This window comes from Mercenaria mercenaria, unplaced genomic scaffold (genome assembly GCF_021730395.1).
Source record: "Mercenaria mercenaria strain notata unplaced genomic scaffold, MADL_Memer_1 contig_3813, whole genome shotgun sequence".
Lineage (NCBI taxonomy): Eukaryota > Metazoa > Mollusca > Bivalvia > Venerida > Veneridae > Mercenaria > Mercenaria mercenaria.
Genome location: NW_026461990.1, coordinates 26263 through 48710, shown reverse-complemented (window position 1 = coordinate 48710; position 22448 = coordinate 26263). Strand labels below are relative to the sequence as shown.

The 22448-nt window shown below is 34.1% G+C and overlaps 1 protein-coding gene across 1 annotated transcript; it reads left to right on the top strand.

Moving 5' to 3' along the window:
- The first annotated feature begins 374 nt into the window (after nt 1–374).
- On the top strand, nt 375–22263 carry LOC123526829 (uncharacterized). Its single transcript, XM_053534572.1, has 5 exons — nt 375–665; nt 14240–14679; nt 14823–14894; nt 17759–18110; nt 21683–22263. The coding sequence occupies exons 2-5, from the start codon at nt 14293–14295 to the stop codon at nt 21766–21768; spliced, it is 897 nt and encodes a 298-aa protein (XP_053390547.1). The 5' UTR covers nt 375–665; nt 14240–14292; the 3' UTR covers nt 21769–22263.
- Nucleotides 22264–22448: the final 185 nt, after the last annotated feature.

Sequence of the window (22448 nt, the reverse complement as noted above, 5' to 3'; positions counted from 1 at the left end):
ATAACCTTCCATCGTGCATAAATAGTGTTAAAGCACACTTTTGAATAAATTATTTCTTAAATAAAGGGTAGAGATCAAAATTGACCGGCTACCGAGCTACATACGAGCATACTTCAAAATATTTTAATTGTGTCGGAAGCTGTACACACAGAAACGATCAAACAAGTTTAAAATGAATTAACAAACATAGTTTATTGTCATGTTTAAAATTGTGTGATGAATATTTGCCTTTATTTCGATGCTCTCCATGGTAACTACTGCCTTTTAAGGAAATATATACATCTTACACAACCCCTTGTGCTTCCTCCGTAACATTACTACGTCATAAAGTGTATTTAAATGGAATACACACCCAGTAAACAATCAAACGACGGGTAACGCTCATTGGTTTTATCATTGCTTAATTGCTTTACTTATACAAATATAATTCATATTTCTATATATCTTTGCAAAAACAAGGAATTCATACTTTAACACATATAATTTATATACTAGTAAATCCTATAAAGTGCATTAAATTAAGGCGATAATAGTCTAAAGAAAATGTGTTTGAATAAGTGAACACTTCTGACATTGATTCAAGAAATTGACAATGGATTGGGCTTTGTGGACTTTAGTTGTTGCGGGAGGCACAAAATCAACGGGAATAGGCAAAAATAGCTAAGGTAAATTTTTCAAGATAACCATTGTTTTTAAATCAGTCTGATTTTTATGTACATATGCATGTCATATTTGAATGATAATAATGTTCATAAAGTAGCTTTTACAAAGTGTGCATTTACAAAGTGTGCACTTTTATTAACCACACTATGTAGTTTGCATACTAACATTTCTCTAATACTTTTTTATTTTAAGTCAAGCGAATTCTATATAAGCTTTTGTAGAAACTGTTCGTCTTAGTAAATGAAAATGACAAATAAAGAATACAACACTTATACAAATATATGTATTGCATGTGATGGAAACAGATTAACAGATGAAAGTGTGTCTGCTATAATTTGTCGCACTTATGTCATTTTGTACTTTCAATTGTTATTTGCGGGTGGTTTAAGAAGTTAGTTTTGATCTGGTGTGCCAAGTTATATTCTTTAGTAATTCTTATTATGTCGACATCAAAGTTTAAATTTTAAGTGACTGAAAGTAATAATAACGCATATTGGAATATAAGACCTTTCTAACGTAAACGTAATTACGAAACGGAATACCGAATCCGTAAAATTTTAGGCTAATTTGTGGTCTATGGGAGACAATTTCATCCAATAGTAATGCAATAGTATCTCCCTTAGACCATTATTTGCAAATAGCATTTACGGATTCAGTAATCCGTTTCCGATTTACGTTTACGTTAGAAATGTCTATTGTGGATGTTTATGAAATCCGTTATGTTCTGGAATGGCTGCAATGGGTCATATCTATGTATTCTAATCAATTTGATATTTTGGAATATTTTCAAGCTGTGACATTCAAGAACGCGTAAAGTATAATATCAGGTTAATGATGGTGCATTTGATAAAATCTATAAAAGATTCTGATTTAGGGTCAAAGGTAGTCCTTTTAGATGTATTAAGGATTTTTGTTTTATATGGCTTCTACTCGTGCAACATAAAGGAGTTCAGCCATATTTGGCTGAAAAATAACACTAGCCGTAAACAATAGACAGTTTTTGCTATCTCTAGCAGCACTGTTTTGGAACCATTTGGAACTTGTTATATCATCCAGGTTATTGTCCTTTTAGAACATTGTACCGTTATTCCATGTAAAATTTATTACAAGTTAAAAGTTACAAAAATATGTTTGATTTAAGAAAAGTTGGTGCTTAAGTCTAAAAACATGCAACATTTAAAGGTTTAAGACGGAACTAAAGATCGACATGATTTCCGGTAATCATTTTTATCGAAGATCTTTCATTGAATTATTTCCCCTTTTAATACAGCGACCGAGTACCTTCAAACTGAGCTGTCTCCAATGGTAGAAATCATTAGACTATCAACGACGATTTCTACTAATTTAAAACTGATTGAGGAATTTGATAAATAAATGATATTTGCATAAAGTTTTCTAAAGAGGAAATCATCTTTTGCAATTATCACTGAATTTGGAACATTGCTTAGAATATGTAACAAATTGATTGAAATACTATGTCATTTTCGTCTTACATTTCTTAAACTCGATTTTAAATTGGATACACCCACAAGCGGTACTCTCCGCGATTTGGGATTGGCCTGTAACATGTAATTTGATTCGTTTGATTTTAGGCGACATTTGTCATTCTACTATATGGCACTGCCTGGGAAAATATATGTTTTATCACTAAATACACGACAGTTTACATCATCCCTCCCCGCATCTCTCACAAAGGGAAAGACAGGGATACTTAACAGCTAATAAGACTACCACAGAAACGATTTTATTTTGGCTTCAAGAGGTTTTTCCCACTTTAGGGCCGCTATTATACGAGTCGAAGTACCTTTACACGACTACTTTTCATGAATCGCTTGATGGATATTTATCAAACTTGGTATTATTATCATTATAAAGTCCTTTCCGAATCTTTTTCAAACCCGGCGAGGGGCATTGGACACTTTGCCACTTTCATGGTAGGGGGAGTAGAACTAAAAATAGAGATACATTTACACTTCCTCTTCTTATGAAACATTCGATGGATCTTAATTAAACAAAGTCTGTTGCATCATTATAATGGCCTCTTGAAAGTTCTTTTAAGATGAAGACACTTGGCCCCTTTTAGACGTGGTTTTAAAGTATTCTTATAAAGTATTCTTGTTCTTATTATTGGGAGACAAGGAGCGCAAATTTTGTTCCAATTGGACCAATTACATGCATGAAACTGCATTCTCAAACCTAAATAAAAACAAGATTTAGCCTGAGGTACATTCCCATCAAAGTGGTGGGGGTGGGGGTTTACTATAGTAAAATTGTAATTTATCCCTTTTCTCGTATCCTCGTGGCGATGGATTCCATCAGGAATGAGGTGTCGAGAGTAATTAATATAAGTTGTAGAACTTGCTTCACAATCGACCTAAATGAATTAGTATAAACTAAATAGTAAGTTTCGGGTGAGCTACCTAAGGCCACTGTGGGCTTTCTATTCATAAAAGATTCAACATCGTAAAAGAAATAGACCAGAGACTCCCTTTAAGAAGAAAGCGACAGTGTTTTTAAAGTGAAATAAGTAGTTTTACACATAATTCTGATCTTTGAGACGTTTTTCTATATGAAGTACTTATTTATCACGTCTTTCACAACATCTTCTCAATAAACCTTATCTCATTTTTCTTTGCAATATTTCTTATAAAACATCTTAAACATTCCTCACTTTTTCCAGCGGCATTGTTCTTTAAATCAGATCAAATTTGTGGTTGAAAAATCATCAATAAGGTCTCAAAAGTAGTGCTTAATTTTGCAATAGAAAACGAGGGTTCATCTTGTGTATTCCTGACATTTATTCGTTTAATAGTATAAAAAACAACAACAGAGGAACAAGATGGTCCTATATCGCTCACCTGAGTGATATTTGTGTAAGTGGAAGCATATCATATGACATACATATAAACAAACGGACTGGGAATAGAAATGTTATGGTGTGTATAGTGGTATCAAGGTTTTACAACAATCATCGTGAGATAAAAACAAAAGTAGGTAATGTGACATAAATCAGTCCAGAGTTTTCTAACTTGAACATCTGAGTACCCTGATGACACTGATGAAATTTCAAATCAGTCTTTCTTTTAAATTAAATTAAAGGGAGGTTATTTGTAAAAAATTAACTGCGGAGTTGTCTACCCTAATTGTCCGGGTCCACTTGATTTCATAAATGAAATTTGGAACAAATCATGCAAGTATTTACCAAAATATGTTCATTTCAATTAAAGACAAAGGGGGGTATTTTGAAATAAAATCAGTCCAGCGTTAGCTACACACATAATCTGAGACCACCTGAAGACATATACTTGAACTTTCAAATCAATCACATACACATGATTAGGACTGGATAGGAAAGAAAAGTGCAAAACAACGTGATATATAGCAATTTTTGTAAGTCAAGAGCACATAACTCTGGTCCTAATAAACTGATTAAGCTCTTAGAACTCTTAGAACTCTTCCAAGATCTTTTAATCATACACATTCTGTGTGAATATTACTTGGATTGATGAAGAAATGAAGTTGCGTGAGTGTAAACAAGGGAACATGCAGCAATTTCTGTAAAATCAAGGGCGAGTAATTCTAGTCCTTATGGTCAGATTTCACTCATAATCAAACTAATCTGAGATATTATGCTCATACACATTCTGTATAAATATGATTTGTTAATAATAATGTTGTAACTATAACTTGAGTTCCTGGGTGTTAAATAGGATCCACCAATTGACAGCAAAACGTATTATCCATATTAGGAGTATCATCTGGACAGCGGGATGTATTATTAAATGCAATTATAATGTATGCCTGTGTAAGTGAAGAAGGGCTCAACATAAAGTCTCTTTCATCATGTTCATAATAATATTAAAACAAGTCTGCGACGAGGAGCACAAATTTTATTCCAATTGGACTAATTACATGTCTGAAACTTTATTCCCAAACCTAAATAAAAACAAGATTTAGCCTGACGTACATTCAAATCGAAGTGGTGAGGGTGGGGGATTTACTATTAAAATTTCAATTCATCCCTTTTCTCATAAATTTTGGTATGTTTATTAATAATGTTTGAACTATAACAACAAAGGGGCTACATTTTTAACTTGATATCCTCGGAATTTGAACAGATTGTTTGGCTTGATCAAATCTAGGTCAAGTTTGAATATAAGTCATCTCGGGGAAAAACTAGGTTATTCTTTCAAATCAAAGATAAAGCTTCTTTGTGCAATAGGGGCTGCATTTTTTCATCTGATATGCATGTAACTTGGTCAGACTGTTTGGCTTCATGTAATCGCAGATGAGTTCTTATCTGATTCAGGTGGGTGAAAAACAAGGTGGTCACCAGGTCAAATCAAAGAAAAAGCTTTAACTCAATCTTCATAAAACATGGTCAGAATGTTTGTTATCACAAGGTCTTGCAGAATTTCGAATCTCGTCTACGTGGGGTCAAAAACTAGGTCACTATGTCAAATCAAAGGTAAAGCTTCTTAGAGGCCTAAACTTTTTGCTCCAATCTTGAAGATACTTTGTCAGAATGTTTGTATGTATGAAATCTTAGACAACATCTAATCTGGGTAATGTGGGGTCAAAATCTTGGTCACAAGGTCAAATCAAATGAAAAGGTTATTTACACTCAAGAGGCCACATTTTTAGTTTAATGTTAATGAAAATTTGTCGGAATATTTGTCTCCATGAAATCTCAGAGGGGTTCAAATTGGGTCAGGTTAGGTAAAAAATAGGTCACTAGGCCAAATCGGATAAGCATGGATAGACAATGTGTCATGTGCAACTACCATTTCACTAGCTCAAAGGTTAAGATCACAGTCTTCGGTTGCACTTAACAAATTTTCACTACATATGTACTGATGATATGGTCCTTTTGTCCGGTCCATAACTTTGACATTCATGGTTTGATTTAAATATAATTTGAAACAAATGATATGCATGGATATACAATGTATCATGCGCAAAAACTATTTTACTAGCTTAAAGGTCAAGGTCACAGTCCTTGGTTGAACATAGCCAACTTTCAATACATATATAGATTACTAAATTTTCTGGCTTTCCTACAACATTTCTTTTGTAAAAAATGGGTTCTAGGGTCCTTCTTTTAGTTTGTAAGCAGTACCATGCCTGTGACCTTTCTCATGTTGCGGGGACATCCGTGTCTATGACAAATTTCTGGTTTTATACAAAGAAAGTGGCGCAACAGTCCCTGTTAATCATGTTATTGACGGCGTTTTGGTAAAAAAGTGTATTATATACCAAATGCATGGCCAAGAAAGGAATTTGGGCCAAGACTGATTTTAAAATACATTTATCATAGTGTACTGTAAGTACTAGAAACCACATTTGTATATAGAAATAGCAAAGAAAGCGTGGAATCTTTCTCAAGACAGAAAAAATAATATCAGATTTTTACATACTATTTGAAATATTCTTAAAATTTTGTTAATAATTATGTCTCATTCCCTGTCAAAGAGAGTGTTGTTTGTTAACAACGGCAATAACATGCCCGAATACTGCATTTCTAATGCGGCTATTTTAAAGCTGTGAGCCAGATAAGTGTGCCTGGAAGTGTACCCGTGGCCTACTCCACCATTCAAGCGGCTTTAAACTTTAACTAGTGTCGTTGAACTTCTAATTCCTTTCTTGGAGGATTGAAATTCAAGTTTAATAAATACCCGTATAATATATAAGTTAGGCTTGCAATTGGAATTAATGTTATATTAATCTTATTTTAGACATGATGTTGTTTTATTTTACATCATGGCAAAGACCTGTTTTCAAATATAAATGTTTGACTCAACTGAGAGGAGCAAATAGTAAAAACAAATTCAGTGTCTTCAATGTAAGTTCTGTTTTTCTCTGTTTATCTACTTTTTGAACTCATCAAATAATTACGCATAGTATTTTACGTCGTAAAATCAATGATACCATGCAGCTCTTGCATATACATAGCATGAAAAAATACATAAACAAGTTATTGTGTATAACTAAGAGAAAATCTTAAAATTTCAAACTTGTACACGGACATGTGCTTTATGTTTTGTTTTGTTTTAACCCACCTTGCTGTTAAATGTAATCCTAAGATGGTATACGATGTTTATTTTCTTACTTGTGTGGGTGCGTTTGTATGCTTGTGAGTCTAAAACGGTGCGGTGCTGTTTTCTTATGTGTTGCTTGTTCGTTTTTCTATGTTACTTAGTTGGGTGGGTGTGGCTGTTTGTTTATCTTTATCTTTTGTACACGAGCGTTTTCGCTATTGTGGTTTCTTTGTAGTATGGCTGTTACGTAGCTCTGGGGCTTTGGTTTTAGTGCTCTGTGCTTCCAAGAAGTCTACCCTTACCTATTATCTTTTGTGTACGTGTCACCCAGAATGTTCAATTTCCCACCCTCAAAATTGGATATAACATGCATATTCTACTACAGAAACGTGATCTTGATTTTTCCCTACGCTTAGTAATGAACAAGTTACAATATAAGCTATATATAGTAACAGCCAAGGAAAGTAGTTCTAAAAAGGGCCATCCAGCTGGCTTACGGAAGGTCGGTGGTTCTACCCAGGTGCCCGCTCGTGATGAAATAATGCACGGAGGGGCACCTGGGGTCTTCCTCCACCATCAAAGCTAGAAAGTCGCCATATTACCTATAAATGTGTCGGTGCGACGTTAAACCCAACAAAATAAACAAATAAATCTAAAAAAGGGACCTGCGCACGGCACTCTGTCTCATGATGTTGTATAATTGTGCCTAGTAACATCAAAATCCCTCTATGCATGAAGAAGAAATGCTCTGGATAAAGTCATTCTTATATCTGATATTTGACCTCTTAGTGTGACCTTGACCTTAGTCCTAAAAACCTGTTTATTGCGCATGACACTCCGTCATGCGGTGGTAAACAGTTGTGCCAATTTATATTAAAAGCCCTCCGTGCATGAACAAGAAATGCTCCGGACTAGTTTTCATTATTCTATCATTTGATCTCTAAGAGTGATCTTGACCTTAGAACTATGGACCTGGTTCTTGCGCAGGACACTCTGTCTCATGATGGTGAACAATTGTGCTAAGATGAAGAAAATATGCTCCGGACAAAGTCAATCTTATATCTGACATTTGGCCTCAAAGTATGACCGGGACCTTAGACCTAGGGACCTGGTTCTTGCGCATGACACTCTGTCTGATGATAGTGAACAAGTGTGCCAAGTTACATCAAAATCCCTCCATGCACGAAGAAGATATACTCCCGAAAATGTCATTCTTGAATTTGACCTTTGACCTCTAAGTGTGATCTTGTGTGGCGTTTTTTTTCCTCCTTTGCACTCCCCCTATTGCCTCCTCCTTTTCCCTCGCATTTACGCTACTTTGTGCCTTCCCCACCCCCAATCCACCTTTACTTTGAGTAAGTTTCCGTGGCTCCCCTTTGTTTTGGCTGCCGGAATCCTAAGACGGTACACGATTGTTTTTTCCTACTTGTGTCGGTGTGTTTGTATGCCTGTGAATCTAAAACGGTGCACTTCTGTTTTCTTATGTGTTGCTTGTTCATTTTTATAAGTTATTCAGTTGGGTGTGGTTGTGTGTTTATCTTTGGTACATGACTGTCTGCACTTTTGTAGTTTACGCTGTAGTGTGACTGTTATAAAGGAACGTGGCATTCCCTTGTATATTCGTCCTTGTTCAACTTTCCCCTTCGGTTCCCCGCCTCCCATCACTCCCGCCCGATTTTGCCCCTTTTTAGCCATTCTTTCCCCTCTATCTGTACTAGAGTTACTGCCCTCGAAGTAGCCAAACAAATTATTGTACAGCTAACATTGTTAACGGTCTCCATGAAACTTACAAAGATGAATGTTATGGAGGATATTCTCCGCCACAATACAAACTTACACATTTCAAATTAGTAAATGCAAAGTCCATGCACCTAAATGAGATGTTTTAACTTCCTGTGAATGTAAATTGGTTTTTGAGCTTTTCAAATTGATAATTATAAATTGCATGCACCAAGATGACAAATTCTTACTTCCTTGTGCGTAGACTAAATGTTGCAAATGAGAAATTTGAGTTTACACTTCCATAAATCCCAAATTCTGATTCTACTATGTACTCTTGTACATTTGTTGTTGCAACTTGGTAATTTCCAACTTGCATTTCATTCAAGTGCGAGTTTTTCACTACCACAAGCCAACTGTTAACTTGTATGTTTGAAACTTCTGGATAAAATGGTCCATCCTTAAAATAAATTTTGCATAAAGGATGCTAATATTAGGTCGTTACCGATTGTATTACTTTTCGTCATAATCTACAGAGCCACCTAGCGTAAAATATTGCAGTTTTCTACATTTCCCAAATAAGATTAATGACTGCTTATTGGACTTTCAGGCGAACTTGAAGGTCGCCAATGGTGTTGTTATTTTAGCCGTTCGTAGTGATAAACTTACCGAAACAAGTTTATAGTCAGTCCTACAGTTATGTTGTCTTTTAACGTCAACACAAGCCGTAATGTAAGTTCGCACTTTATCAAATGGTGATAATGCAGATTTTATACACTTCAGTGGGCTTTTCCAGAAAATATCCGCCTCCTCCCCCTATAAAAGGCATTTCAGGTTACAAATAACCACCTTGGACACCCTCTAACACATCCCCTTGTACAAGTATAAGTAGGAGAAACACCACCTGGACAAATGAAATTTACAGTTAGTGATTAGCAAATTAGGACTTAAAGAAAAGAAATGTACGGCGTACAATTTGAAGGGTGCAAAAAGGAATATACATTCAAAGGAAGTTAGAAGATGTCTCGTAGGTTCAAGGAATATGTATTTACTAATTTGAAATATACTATATAACAGTTTGTATTGTGGCGGAAAATACCAAAAAGCAGTTTGCATTTACAGGAAGTTAGAAGTTGTCATCTAGGTGCATGGACTTTGTATTTACTAATTTGAAATATGCAAGTTTGTATTGTGGCGGATGATACCCTCCATAGAATGTTGTCATAACTTTTAGCAAAGGAATTTTATTAATGGAAAATATTGCTTTCTATTAAAATATTAGATATTTCTATTTGCTTATAACATAAACAAAAATGTTTCATATTATTTTTATGTGCAATGCATAGAAGGCGATGCAATTATTTCAAATTTAAGACCAGGAGGAGAAAAAAAGTATTTAAGTATCATACTTTCTTTTTCGGAACTTTGTAGCCAATAACGCAATTACATTCAAACTCAATCGAATTATACATAACACCATTTCAGCGTTTTCTGTACCTATTTGATAGTGTTTCTGAAGAGACATTCTAACGTTGGGAGTTAATGGGTGGCAAAAAGTGATTTCTATCCATGAAATACTTCAAACCTATTCTTTTTGGGGAAAAAATCAATATACATTTCTAATGTAGAGTTTATTTAACATAATAGGTATTTTGAAATTTAAAAACAGAAATATTTCGGATATTGTTGGTTTAAGCAAATTAAAACAATCATATATCTATTTTTCAAATCAGTAACATGTGCTCGGAATGTTCATAGTTTTTTATTTCCCTATTAATGTTTCATTTTATCCTATCTTAAAGAATTTTTCTATGAGAATATGGAGCCTTGGTCCCATGGTCAAGGCTGATAATGTGGTCTCATATACGGACGATGTTTTTTTATACAACAGTTAGAAATACAAAATTGTTATATTGCTTGTCAATTGTCATATTATTTGCCTTTGTAACGCATTAAATTTTAAAGTGATGTAATATGAATTTTGGATGCTTGTATTTGCTAAGTGACTTTACGTGCCTTCGAAAAGTAGGCCGATTTAATACGAACCAGCATGGTGTCTGTCATATCAGTTTGATAAGAATAACTGTATTAGTTCATTTAAACTCTCGCCGTAGAGGTAGTACAATAAATCTGACAAAAGATAAATGCAGTTTAAGACTGAGTCAAAACTTGTATTCAGAACTGACAGAAACTATCGTTTAAAACCTTAAAGTAATATGAAATAATTAACAAATACGTAAATTAATATACACGTATCCATAGTTCGTGACATATGCTCGGTTTATATTCAACATATGTTTAAGTATGATAATAAGTCAACAAGTAAAAGGCCCACCGGCTTAGTTCATTAGGTAGAGATCTTATGTATGGATCGCAGGGTCGTGACTTCTGGGCGCATGTTTTCAGTGACTATTTGATAAACGACATTGTGTCTAAAATCATTAGTCTTCCACATCTGATTCATGTGGGGAAGTTGTCAGTTACTTGCAAAGAACAGGTTTGACCAGGAACACTGGTTAGGTTAACTATCCGCCGTTACATGACTGAATTACTGTTGAAAATGGCGCTAAACCCACAACAAACAAACAAACAGACAACAATTTAAATGTAAAACTATAAAATTAAGTTTTTTGAAAAGCTTATCTATCATAAGTCAAAAATATTGGCCTTCGGTCTGTCCGACCTGGCGCAATGCTTTTGACTGTTGACCAACCAGTCATTTAATGTTGACATCAATATTTACATTAAATAGCTGAATTTCAAATTATACGTCTCGAAGTAGAAAGGGAAAAAAAATCATAGAGATATCAGTTTTTATTCAACTCTTGGGTTTCTACCTGATTTCTAATATTTGGCAGTGCATTTCCTGTAATTTTTCTTCGTTCTTAAGTTTAGCAATTTGAAATCGTTTTTTATAATTGTTCTGTCATGCAGCGATCAGTTATAAACCCTTATTTAGCGTAATACTAATATGCTGCAAGTAGAGAAGAAATAATGTCCGTTTGAAGTTTACTGCGTGAATAAATGACCTTTTGTAAACAAACTATATTTAGTTCTTTTATCTGTTCATTCCATGATTTAAGATTGACATGATACTACTTCTTCGTTATATTTAAGAATACCACTGATATGCAAGCATTTGTTAAAACATCAAAGACTCAAATCTGACACTGTCAGACAGATAACGGCGATATGTTTCACTTTTGTTTCTTTGAATGAAATTAAAACTAGTTTAAGAAAAGTAGGAAAGAAACTTAAATAAGAATTTTAAACGAGATGCAATTTTTATACGTCCGTTTGAAAAACGAAACTTATTTTGAAAACGTCCCTGGTGTGCGGGCGGTTTGGCGGGCGCAGTCCACAGACTTTGTCCAGAGCATATCTTATTCATGCATGGAGGGATTTTGGTGAATCTTGGCACAATTGACCAAAAGTGTCATGCGCAAGAACCAGATCCCTAGGTCTAAGGTCAACGTCAAGCTAAGGAGTCAAATATCAGACACAAAAAAAATGACTTTCTCCGGAGCATTTCTTCTTCATGCATGGAGGGATTTTGATATAAACAAAAACGTTGAGCATTATCTTTTTATTTTCAAACGAACTTTTTCAAAGACATGTTTTTGTTTGTTTATGACTAACAATAATTTACAGGTATGGTTGATCATAGGAAAGAAAACATTTTTCGTGAGCAAATATGTAAATAGGCTATAAGAATTTTACGACACCTAATCCCTCAACAATTTACAAAATCCATTTGCAAAGAATAATCAAGAGCTAAAAATGTATGAGTGAACACAGAGCGATTTCAGTTTATATTCTATCTTATGTTCACACCAAAACTATACCAAAAACTTTGTCGAAAGAAGTTATTTCACTTTTTATGAGACGTACCTTGTGTTTACAAATGTATCTAATTTGCATAATGAGCGAGGTGTGCGGAATTGCATTTACCTTGTGGAATCTGTCGATACAGAAACTTTTGTTCATATAATGCAGACGTTCTTTAGTATAAATGCAATGCTTGTGTTAGTGAAAAAGAAATAAACACAGCTTAATTATTTACTCGCATACGTTTTATTGCAACAGATGCTCAATCTGGGATCCATGGCAATAGTAAATCATTCAGCACCTTCTAGGCCAGCTTTCTAAAGTCCGGTTTATGCAAGACTGCTAAAGTTTGTTCCATTCGTCTTTAAGAGCCTTTTTAAGACCAGTCATGGTATAGATCTTACGTATTTGTAGCCTACGTTTCAGTATGCCCTAAATAGCAAAGTCCATGGGAGCTGCATCTAGGCTTTTTGGCATCCATTATGCAGGAGTTATGTAATTTACTTTGCGTTTGTTGAGATTCTGAAAATCAATGGTCATTTTAGCAGTGTGACTAGGCGCCGAGTCTTGATGGATTACCATATCATTCTCTCTTCCAGGAAAATGGCGCGGAACATCTTTTTTTCAGAAATGGCTTTAGAACCTTCCCAATGTAATACTTTGCATTGACTTTCACCTCTTTATTGATAAAAATCAAGATGTCTTGCCGTAAAAACTAACACCGGCCCAAACCATAAACCCAGATGCAAATGCGTCTCGTTTTACGAACTTCAGTTTGTTTTGGTCTGTCTAATTAGAACGAACCTAGCAAACACGACGTCGACCATAACTACCGCCCATATAGAACATAGCCCCATCAGTGATGACTACGGTTTTCCATTTTCCACAGTTAAGACGGAGATACAGACGCCATTATCAAACACGTCGTTTCATAATCTGGGCCTCACTAAGCCTATGAACACGGCATTTTTTCCTGAGTTTGGCTTTTATAATTCTGGCTATAATTCTGTCAACAGTGCCTAAAGACACTCCACACTTAGCTGCCATTTCCTGTTGTGTTGGCGGATTCACCAATTTAATCATATTACGGATTTTCCGTACGGCGTCAACAGTAGCAGCTGTACAACGTTTGATAAAAGTTCCACTTTTACCTGTTTTGCGTACATTATTTCAAATAACACCTTTCCTTTCCCATGTTGAATGCGATGCACAGTAGCAACAAAAATATTATGTCCCATCTGTTTTACTTGTTTCACAATGTGTCTGTATGACAGTTTTTGCTTCAAAAGCCCTAAAATAATACCCACAACTAATTCATTTATTTTTGGTCTAACCATATTGAATTTTCAATTCAATTGTGTTTAGTAGTGTACGATACACTACTTTACATAAATTAATCGCTTTACACGAGGTTTTGTAAGCTGAGAGATCTTATAGGTGTGTTTTGATAGTGTTTCATAATAAATTGAACACCTCTCGTACCATTAATTATCCGCTCTAATTTTTGATACCTTTAATAATCTGAATTAAAGCATGCGACTGGCAAATTAATATATAAAGTTGCTTTAATTGCACTTAGTTCAAATTCAATCTAAGTTACTAGTTTAACGGTTTGTCTAATCTAGGTATCCAGGACATGAAAACAGTTTTCGAGAAATATAAAATATAAATTTTCAGAAAATTGAGCTTTAAGCATTAATTTCTAGCTTTTTTAAATGCAGGTTATCATTACAAAGTGATACAAGAAGTTTGAACCTTCCTGATAGAGACAATTTAATATAAAGATATATACTATCATTGATTAATCTTCATCTAATGCATGTGACCAATGTGATCTCGTAGTCAAATAGTGTTGTCACTTCAACTTTTTATCAGGGTTTAATCCGAATTGTTAGATGAGGAAATTATATAAAATACTTTGAAAGGTTATCTTACTGCAGTAACTGTTATATCTTCATGGCACAACTTATTAATAATGTTTTCTTCAACAGACATGAATAACCATGATTCAACCTGATAGAATAAATATATACAAGTATTGACCATGGCTACAGCAGCGCCATCAACCGAGCGGGTCTATCTTTTCCGCCTATTAACTCTAACTGTAGATTGCGGCACTACAGTAATTAGGAAGATATTCGACCATAGAAGCTCGAATGCTCCACTAACGGTGCTCCTGACTAACGAGAAGCCAACCATTACTCGCCTTAAAACACAGAAAGCAATTACGAATGTCCAATTCGACTTGTTGTATCCATCAAGTGGTCAAGCTCCAACGTCAGCCGATTTCGACCTAAGTCTTTCCATATGCTTGCTGAGAAACCTTAGACCATGTGGTTTGAATAGGAAGTTTGATTGGAGTTCTCCACCTATTCCAGGGGACACTTCACTTGAGGCAGATATATGTCGGCTGAAAACATTTCGTAACGAAGTAAGTCTTGCAAATTGATACACAGATTAATGTACACTGTCTAACTTTTAAAATACAGATCTAAATGTTTTATTACTTCTAAAGATAATAGTGGTTATAATCACAGACACAAAGTCTAATTAGACAAATACATTTTATTGTAGCTGGCACATATATCAACAACAACAGGCATCAGCGAAGCAACCTTTCTTAACAAATGGGCTGACATCGAGAAGGTTTGTACTTAAATTTAATCTTACTCATTACAGTCAAATTTCTTTCATAATCGTAATGATGTAATTACATATATTATATATTGTGTGGAAATACGCCGTTTAGATGATTTGTTAGCATATGGCAGTTTATACTATCGTATTGTATGTGTATCATACTTCTGGTCTGTTCTTTTGTTTTTAATTCGTAACTGGCTAGACATTTGATAAGTTCTATAATAGATTTCGTTTAGTGTTAGCTACGCTGCGTTAAGTTACTGGAAACAGTAGTTTCAGCTTCACTGTATAAACAATACAAGATGGATACGAAAATTTTGATAAAATTAAACGTTTCCTTTATTAGAACTTTACAATTATACAGGTTAAAACTTTACATGAAAATATGCTGAAATATTTGTCATTCATATAAGTTTGTTGTTTTCTTTACAATACCTTTGCTTATATTTGAGAAAACCGACAAATCCCATTTCATGCTCAATTAAGCTAGATTCTAGTATACTAATTCTTATTCATAGTTATTTGTACATCAGTCCTAAGATTATTTCACATCAAGCTTAACATTCTAAAGCTGATTTTAAATAGATTTACCAAGCATATTAACGCGTCTGCATCCTTAATTATTCTGGATTATTTAAGTTTATTTTATACAAACTTATCTAGCATTCAAAAGTTTAAACATACTTAAGCTTATACCAGGATTTGACTAAGCAAAATAAACTAATTCATATTTAAATTTAATAAAGCTAAAGCTTAATTAATGATTAATTTACATGGCGTACAAAAGACTTTTCATATATAATTTTAAGGAATACTACAATTGATCTTATAAATTTAACTGGCATATTAAAGCTTTATTATATTTATCAGTTCAAGCATACTAAAGCTGATTTTATAAAGTCACCTACTAATTGTATATCAAATGATAAAAAGTAAGGGTAAATTTCTCGGAAGCACAGAGCATCAAACACACAGTCACAGGATCACGCATCTGCAAAGTAAGCCCACAACACAAAGAAGCTGTAATGGAAAAATAAATAAGGAGTAAAATGGGGTATGGGAAAAGGAATTTGAAGGGGAAAGTAGAACAATATAAAAAAGGAAAGCTACGTTCCGTTCTTTAATAACAGTCGTCACACTACAACGTAACTCAAAGTAGCGTAGACACACATTAACCAAAGATAAACACACAGCCACACCCAAGTAAATAACATAGAAAAACAAACGAGTTTGATACAAGAAAACAGTAGGGCACCGTTTTAGACTCACACGCAAACAAACGAACCCATATAAGCAGGAAAAAATACAACCGTGTAACGCCTTAGGAATCCGGTAGCCAAAGTAAAGAGGAGCCATTAAAACTAGCTCAAAGTAAAGGAGGAGGGGATGCAAAAAGTAGCGCAAATGCAACAATATGGGGAGTGAGGAGGAGGAAAAACCTTACAACAAACTAAAGTTAACTTGTACTGAATTTACCCAGCACGCTAAAGCTTATTTCATAAAAGGTTTTCCTAGCATATCGAAGTTTACTCAGACGTAATTTACCTAGCATTCTAAAGCCGTCATAATAAAAGCATTTTAACATTGCGGGTAACAAAAGCGTTTAAACCGAATTTCTTAACAAATCCGAAATTTTCAATATATGTTCAACTGTCGACCGCAACTAAAAATGACTTTAAAGCTGGACTTAGGATCAAAATAGTGTATGGTCCTTGTCTGTGCTTATTACTAAAACAATTTTCTGTGACATAAATATAGAGACATGTTGTTAAGATGTGATAATAATTATGTGTTCAACAGCAAAAGTGACTCGCATTTTTTTTTGAACGTTTATTATATCATATAAATTTGTAGATAAACGCACCCCTCACATGTATTAACTGTCCAGTAATTAGTTCTATTATACATCCATGTAGAAATGTATTTATCAAAAAGAACCCGAATGATCATAGAGTGAGTTACGATCGCTGACTGCACGACGTTACAATAAGCTTAGATAATAATAGATCTAACCATTTACTATTCTAACCTCTTCATTGTATTCAAACTGGAAAAATTTGTGAATAAGGGGATATTATTAGCTATTTAATGTTAATGATATGCATGTAACATTTTGCAAATCTTTAGTTAGCATTGATTTTTTATATTTACAATTTTTATGTCGGTAGGCCACTTGCTCTGTAAACGAGGGGTCCCGGGTTCGAGCACGCATTGACTGCACATTTTTCTTACTCTTTGAACAAGTCGTCTGATTGGTTCAAATAAAAATAGATTTGCGAATATAAATCTAGTAATATTGGAAATCCAAAATATACAGAAAACGAATGTAAATGGGTCGTTCTCAGATCTTCGTTCAGATCTTCGTTTAGAAGATCAAGTACTTTAGTCAGACTGGTGTTGCATCTAGAGTCATAAAACTATGTAGGAATGTTGTCCAGCATGTGACTTTGTGAAACTTTATTTCCCACTTTACTAAGCCAGAGTTAAAATGGGAATCCTTCGGTCAAACAAACACACTGTAAAGACGTAAAATTAAGACCGACCGTTGTATTGGTGATGTATGGCCTATGTTTTGCATGAGTTATTTTCTACTTTTCATCTGAATTACAACCAAATTATCATAGTTTACCCAACATAGACCTGTCATGAGAATTCAGCAAATATAATGCAAAAAAGATAATTACTCGTGTACGCTATTATACGAAATGCAAAAAAGATGAAATTATAGAAAAATATGAATTGGGTGCTAAAACATAAAATGAAACATGTGTAGATACAGTTAAATATTATTTTTCAGCGTTCCAAAATAATTTCATACAATTATATTGAAATGCATAGTTGCTATGTAGTTTGTCTTTTTTAACCCTCAGGTCCTCTGCAGACTGAACGCATCTGTTCCAAATCCTGTTCAAAATCTTCAGCAAACAATTCAAGATTATAAAAATAGTCCACTAGATCCCGCAACAGAAGAAAAAGTAGAAAAGGAAATAGAGAAGTGGCAAGAATTTGAGAAAGAATTGGAAACTAAAGTACAGCATGTGCAAGAAAAAATGACTGACATGAAAGAAGATATTTGCGCCATAAAGGATGATGTTGCTGACATGAAAGGGAATATTAACGACGTAAAGGATAATATGGACGATATGAAAGGAAATGTTGACTTATTAAATGATGATGTCAACAAAGTTAAGAACGAATTGGAACAATTAAAGAGTACTAAAGGTAAACATAACAACTAAATATACATTAAACGAGTAATAATAATCAATGCTGATCGTCAATTCTTTAACTTCATGAGTTAAATATTTGTATCTATAGCACTAATGAATGTAACTTTTGATATATTGAAAACATTTTTTTTTCAGTGAAGTTTGAAGCAGTATTGATTAATTATTACATACTTGTTTCTGTTCCACGATATGTTACACTGGTACCGGAAACGTTATTTATTTCCATACACTGACGCCTGAATTTCATCTTGGGTGCGTGACATAATTTAGTGTGTGCTGTTGCGCGATTTTTAGTATTGTCAATCCTTTTCAGGCTATTGAACAAATTCATTATATTTACATTATATTGATACATGTAGATGAGTATGTAATGAAAAAGATTACTACATTTGCATCAGGAAATATGCACTCGTTCTTCAGCGGAAGAACATTGCGCCCCTAATACCACAGTCACACATACGGTGCAGATAGCTACGTTTAGCTACGGATAGAAACGTAGTAATTCGTACCGATCCGTACCTGACCCGTACGGATTGGTACGAACTGATACGGGTTACTACTTTTAGGTACGGCTCAGGTACGGATCGATACGGATTACTACGTTTCTATCCGTGGCTAGACGTAGCTACCCGCGCCGTATGTGTGACTGGGGTATTAAGTCGCGCAATATTTCCGCTGAAGAACTCGTGCATATTTCCAAATACAAAACTAATAACCTATAAATGTTCTACCGGTCGTGGAAAATTTAGACCGAAACTATTTACTCTAAGAATACTTAGAAAAAAAGTTTTTAGTAGAAACACAATCGTGTAATGAAAGCCAATGACTCTTTAAAAGATGCATCCATCCGCTGAGATATTCAGTTATTTAAAAAACATTCAGTAATAATAATTTGGCTTTTATTGTTTTGCATTTCACAATTAGCAATTTATCCTAATCGTATACTTTATAAATCCTTCATAAGCTTAGTAAAAGGAATAGCGGATATGTCTGACCTATAAAATTTCTTACAATTCTAATACAGTATCACTATGATTCATGGTACAATAATTAAAACAGAGAACATATAACAGAAAACGCTGTATCACTACGTTTCAATTGCTTTAGAATGTTTAATGTAAACAGAGTCCCTTTTGAAAGTGGATACTTGCTTACGAATAGACTTAATATACTGCGTTCAACAAACAGAAAATAATGTTAAGGATGAGCACAAACATGCACATATAGTTAAATATTGCAAGAAATCTCTTTAAAAATTGGAAAGATGGTTTTTGTTGACAGGTGGCCATTCACCGCGGGTAGAATTTTAGTTATCTCTGTTTATCAGGAACACAAAATAACTGCCCCCAGTACGATAAAAGAAAATCTTCTGCAAACAGAATGCTTCCGTTGCCCGTTTTCAAAATACACACACTGACCTACAAGAACCATTATGTTGTCATAATGATTTTTAAATTACACTGGTATGATCTATTTTAATAGCTTGTACTTGTGTTAATACAAGAAACATAAAGTGAGTATAACGGGCTTACAAAAGTAGGCTGTTAGATATTTAAGTAGTGTGCTAGAGAGGCTAACGGGCAGACATATTATGAAATTCATTTAGCTTTTAAGGTAGTTCTGCATGTTTGATAAACCGATTGCGTAACGTCATTTATCCGGAAAACGCAGAATAAGGCCGGGATTCGGCGTACGGAATTGAAAATGATTTTATGATTTAATCGAAACCTGAGAGTAAATTTATTACAATGGCACTGTTGCTATATTTCTAAAGTCAAAATATGATATTAAAACATATGACACATTAAAAAATGTCTTAAAATTAGCGTGAAATATCCGGTTTACTTTAATCTTGGTCAAATATCTCAAAAATAAGGACACGGACCTATGATCTTGAAGGGGAAAATATACTAACCCATTTCAGTCGCGCATTTTATACCTAAAACACGCAGTTCGGTAGATTTGTACTACGAACATCAAACAAGTGATAATTCATCTTCCATCGTGTACCGGTCACATTTCTTCAATACATCATGTGCAAACTGCCGTGACCTCTAGACCCGATGTTCATTAGGGAAGGTCACGCAAGTTTTTTTCTGTAACGTTGACGAAAGCATAAAATATGTTGATAATCTCAGCAATATGGAATATTGAGACAATGTGACTGGTGCACGATGGAAGATAAATTATCGCTTGTTCAATGTACTAGATACCAATTCACCTATCTGCGCGTTTAAGTTGAGAAATGTACGCTTGAAACGGGTTAGTATATTTTCCCCTTCATGACCCTGGTTCTTATAGAATACCTAAGGGTAGGGTATAACATGTACAGAGGCATTTTCTTTCTGGTCTGGCGCCTGTGCACACGGCCCTATCTTTTTTATTTGCTTAATTTTATATGTATATTCTGCAGCTTTGAAAATCAGTGTTTAATCAACATCTACATCGTAGAAAAACTTTCGATCCAAACGGCAGAACTACCTTAAGTGTTAAGTCACGTTGCTGCCTAAACAATTGATTTATTTGATCCTTGTCGTAATGGGTTTCAAACGAAGTAATGTCCCTTTATGTCGCATGTAGCTAAAGAAATATTTGACATATAGTGATGAAACATTCTATAATTATTACAACATTTAGTGGGGTATGACGACGTCATTTCATGGCCGATTGGAAGGTAAATTTGTCACAAAGTCATCCAAGTTTTAAGCTGTGAGATCGTTTGAAGACACTGTGTCACAGTGTTATATTTAAGAAAATCTAGGTCACAGTTAGGATGTATATGATTTATATGAAACCTGGTTAGAAACATCTACGTCAGGTGTTATATCGCGACATCTGTGGTAAAGGGTAAATCAGTTCATGGAAGAAAAACTTATAAACACTCCAGAGGCCATATTTTCTATCTATAACCTATGTAAAACTTATCACCAGGTTAGTATTCCTTAAATCTATGTCATGTTTAAAAGTTGGTCACATAGGAAATAAGGTTGCTATGTAGAAGAATAGAAATAAAAATAGAATAGAATTGAAGATGTCATGTTGTATGAATATTTATGTCAATAATATCTAGGCCAAGAAAAATATTGTTATACTTCAGATCTGCTAGGAATGTATAAAATCGTCTTAGAATGTTAATATATATTTTAATTCTGAACTCAGTTATCAGAAACAGTGTTGTCTGTGATCATAAACTAGGTCACACTGTCAAATCACAGAAAAGCCTTGTTATCGTTATGGGGGCCATATGTTTCACCTATTATTTCTTGCACAGGAAGTATCCAGTGTGTGTCCTTATTTAGGTACAAGGATTTAATTTGATCAGATCTAAATATGTTGAAAGAACAGTAATATAATTATAAAAATTTCAATCATTTCTTAATCTAAAACAAAAACAACAACATCAAGTTAACTGACATTAAAAGGCATATATAGATATAATCGATATTTGTCTGAGAATCTGTCTCTTGTCAATGTTAAGAATGTAATATACATTGTATGCTGATTTTTACTCATAAATAAAAATTTACCGCTTTAGATAAATTAGTGGAATAACGATTATTTCAGGCGGATCAGAGAGGGAAGTGCAGGGAATGCCGAGCATATACCAAATAAAGAAAGGTAATGTAACATTTGTGATAGCAGTCACCTAAGATACTAACTGGACATACTGGATCTTTGTTCATGTTTAAAGTTCCTTGCCGTTTCTGTCAAGTTGCTTGATAAACAATAATTGACTGGTGAAATTAAATGTCTTAAGCTCCGACAAATGCTTTCTATGGTTAATAATTTGTCTGAACAAAAATTCTTGGTTGTTTAAAAAGAGCATTACTTTGCAAATTGGATTTCTGTAAATGCAGTTCCAGATGTCAAGTCAATATCTTAGGTAACTAATAATTTGACATAATGTCTGTAGTAATGCTTAAAGGTTTCTATCTATTAGAAATGTTTGACAAAACAAGAAAATAGTCTAATCAACAGTGAGTTCGAGGTTTGTAATCTAAGTTATTTATCAATTATATTGACCATGATAATCTATTTGCTCAGCATGTATGCTTACTACGGGCATTTAAGTCGTTATTACCCATTTTGATAACATGAATAACATTAAGGATTCGCTTGATATTTGCGGTTTTGAAATTTGAACATCACAGAAAAAAAGAGACGTTTTACATGAAAATTGTACAACATATAAGATAAAAACAATATTCTAAACAATCCAATTGTCAATTTACTAGTAGATTCTTGAATTCCCCAAAAGCGACCACATTTAGGGATCACCCTTCTGGACAGTTTAGCGCATTTAAGATCTCACCATTTGCAAATTTTTCAA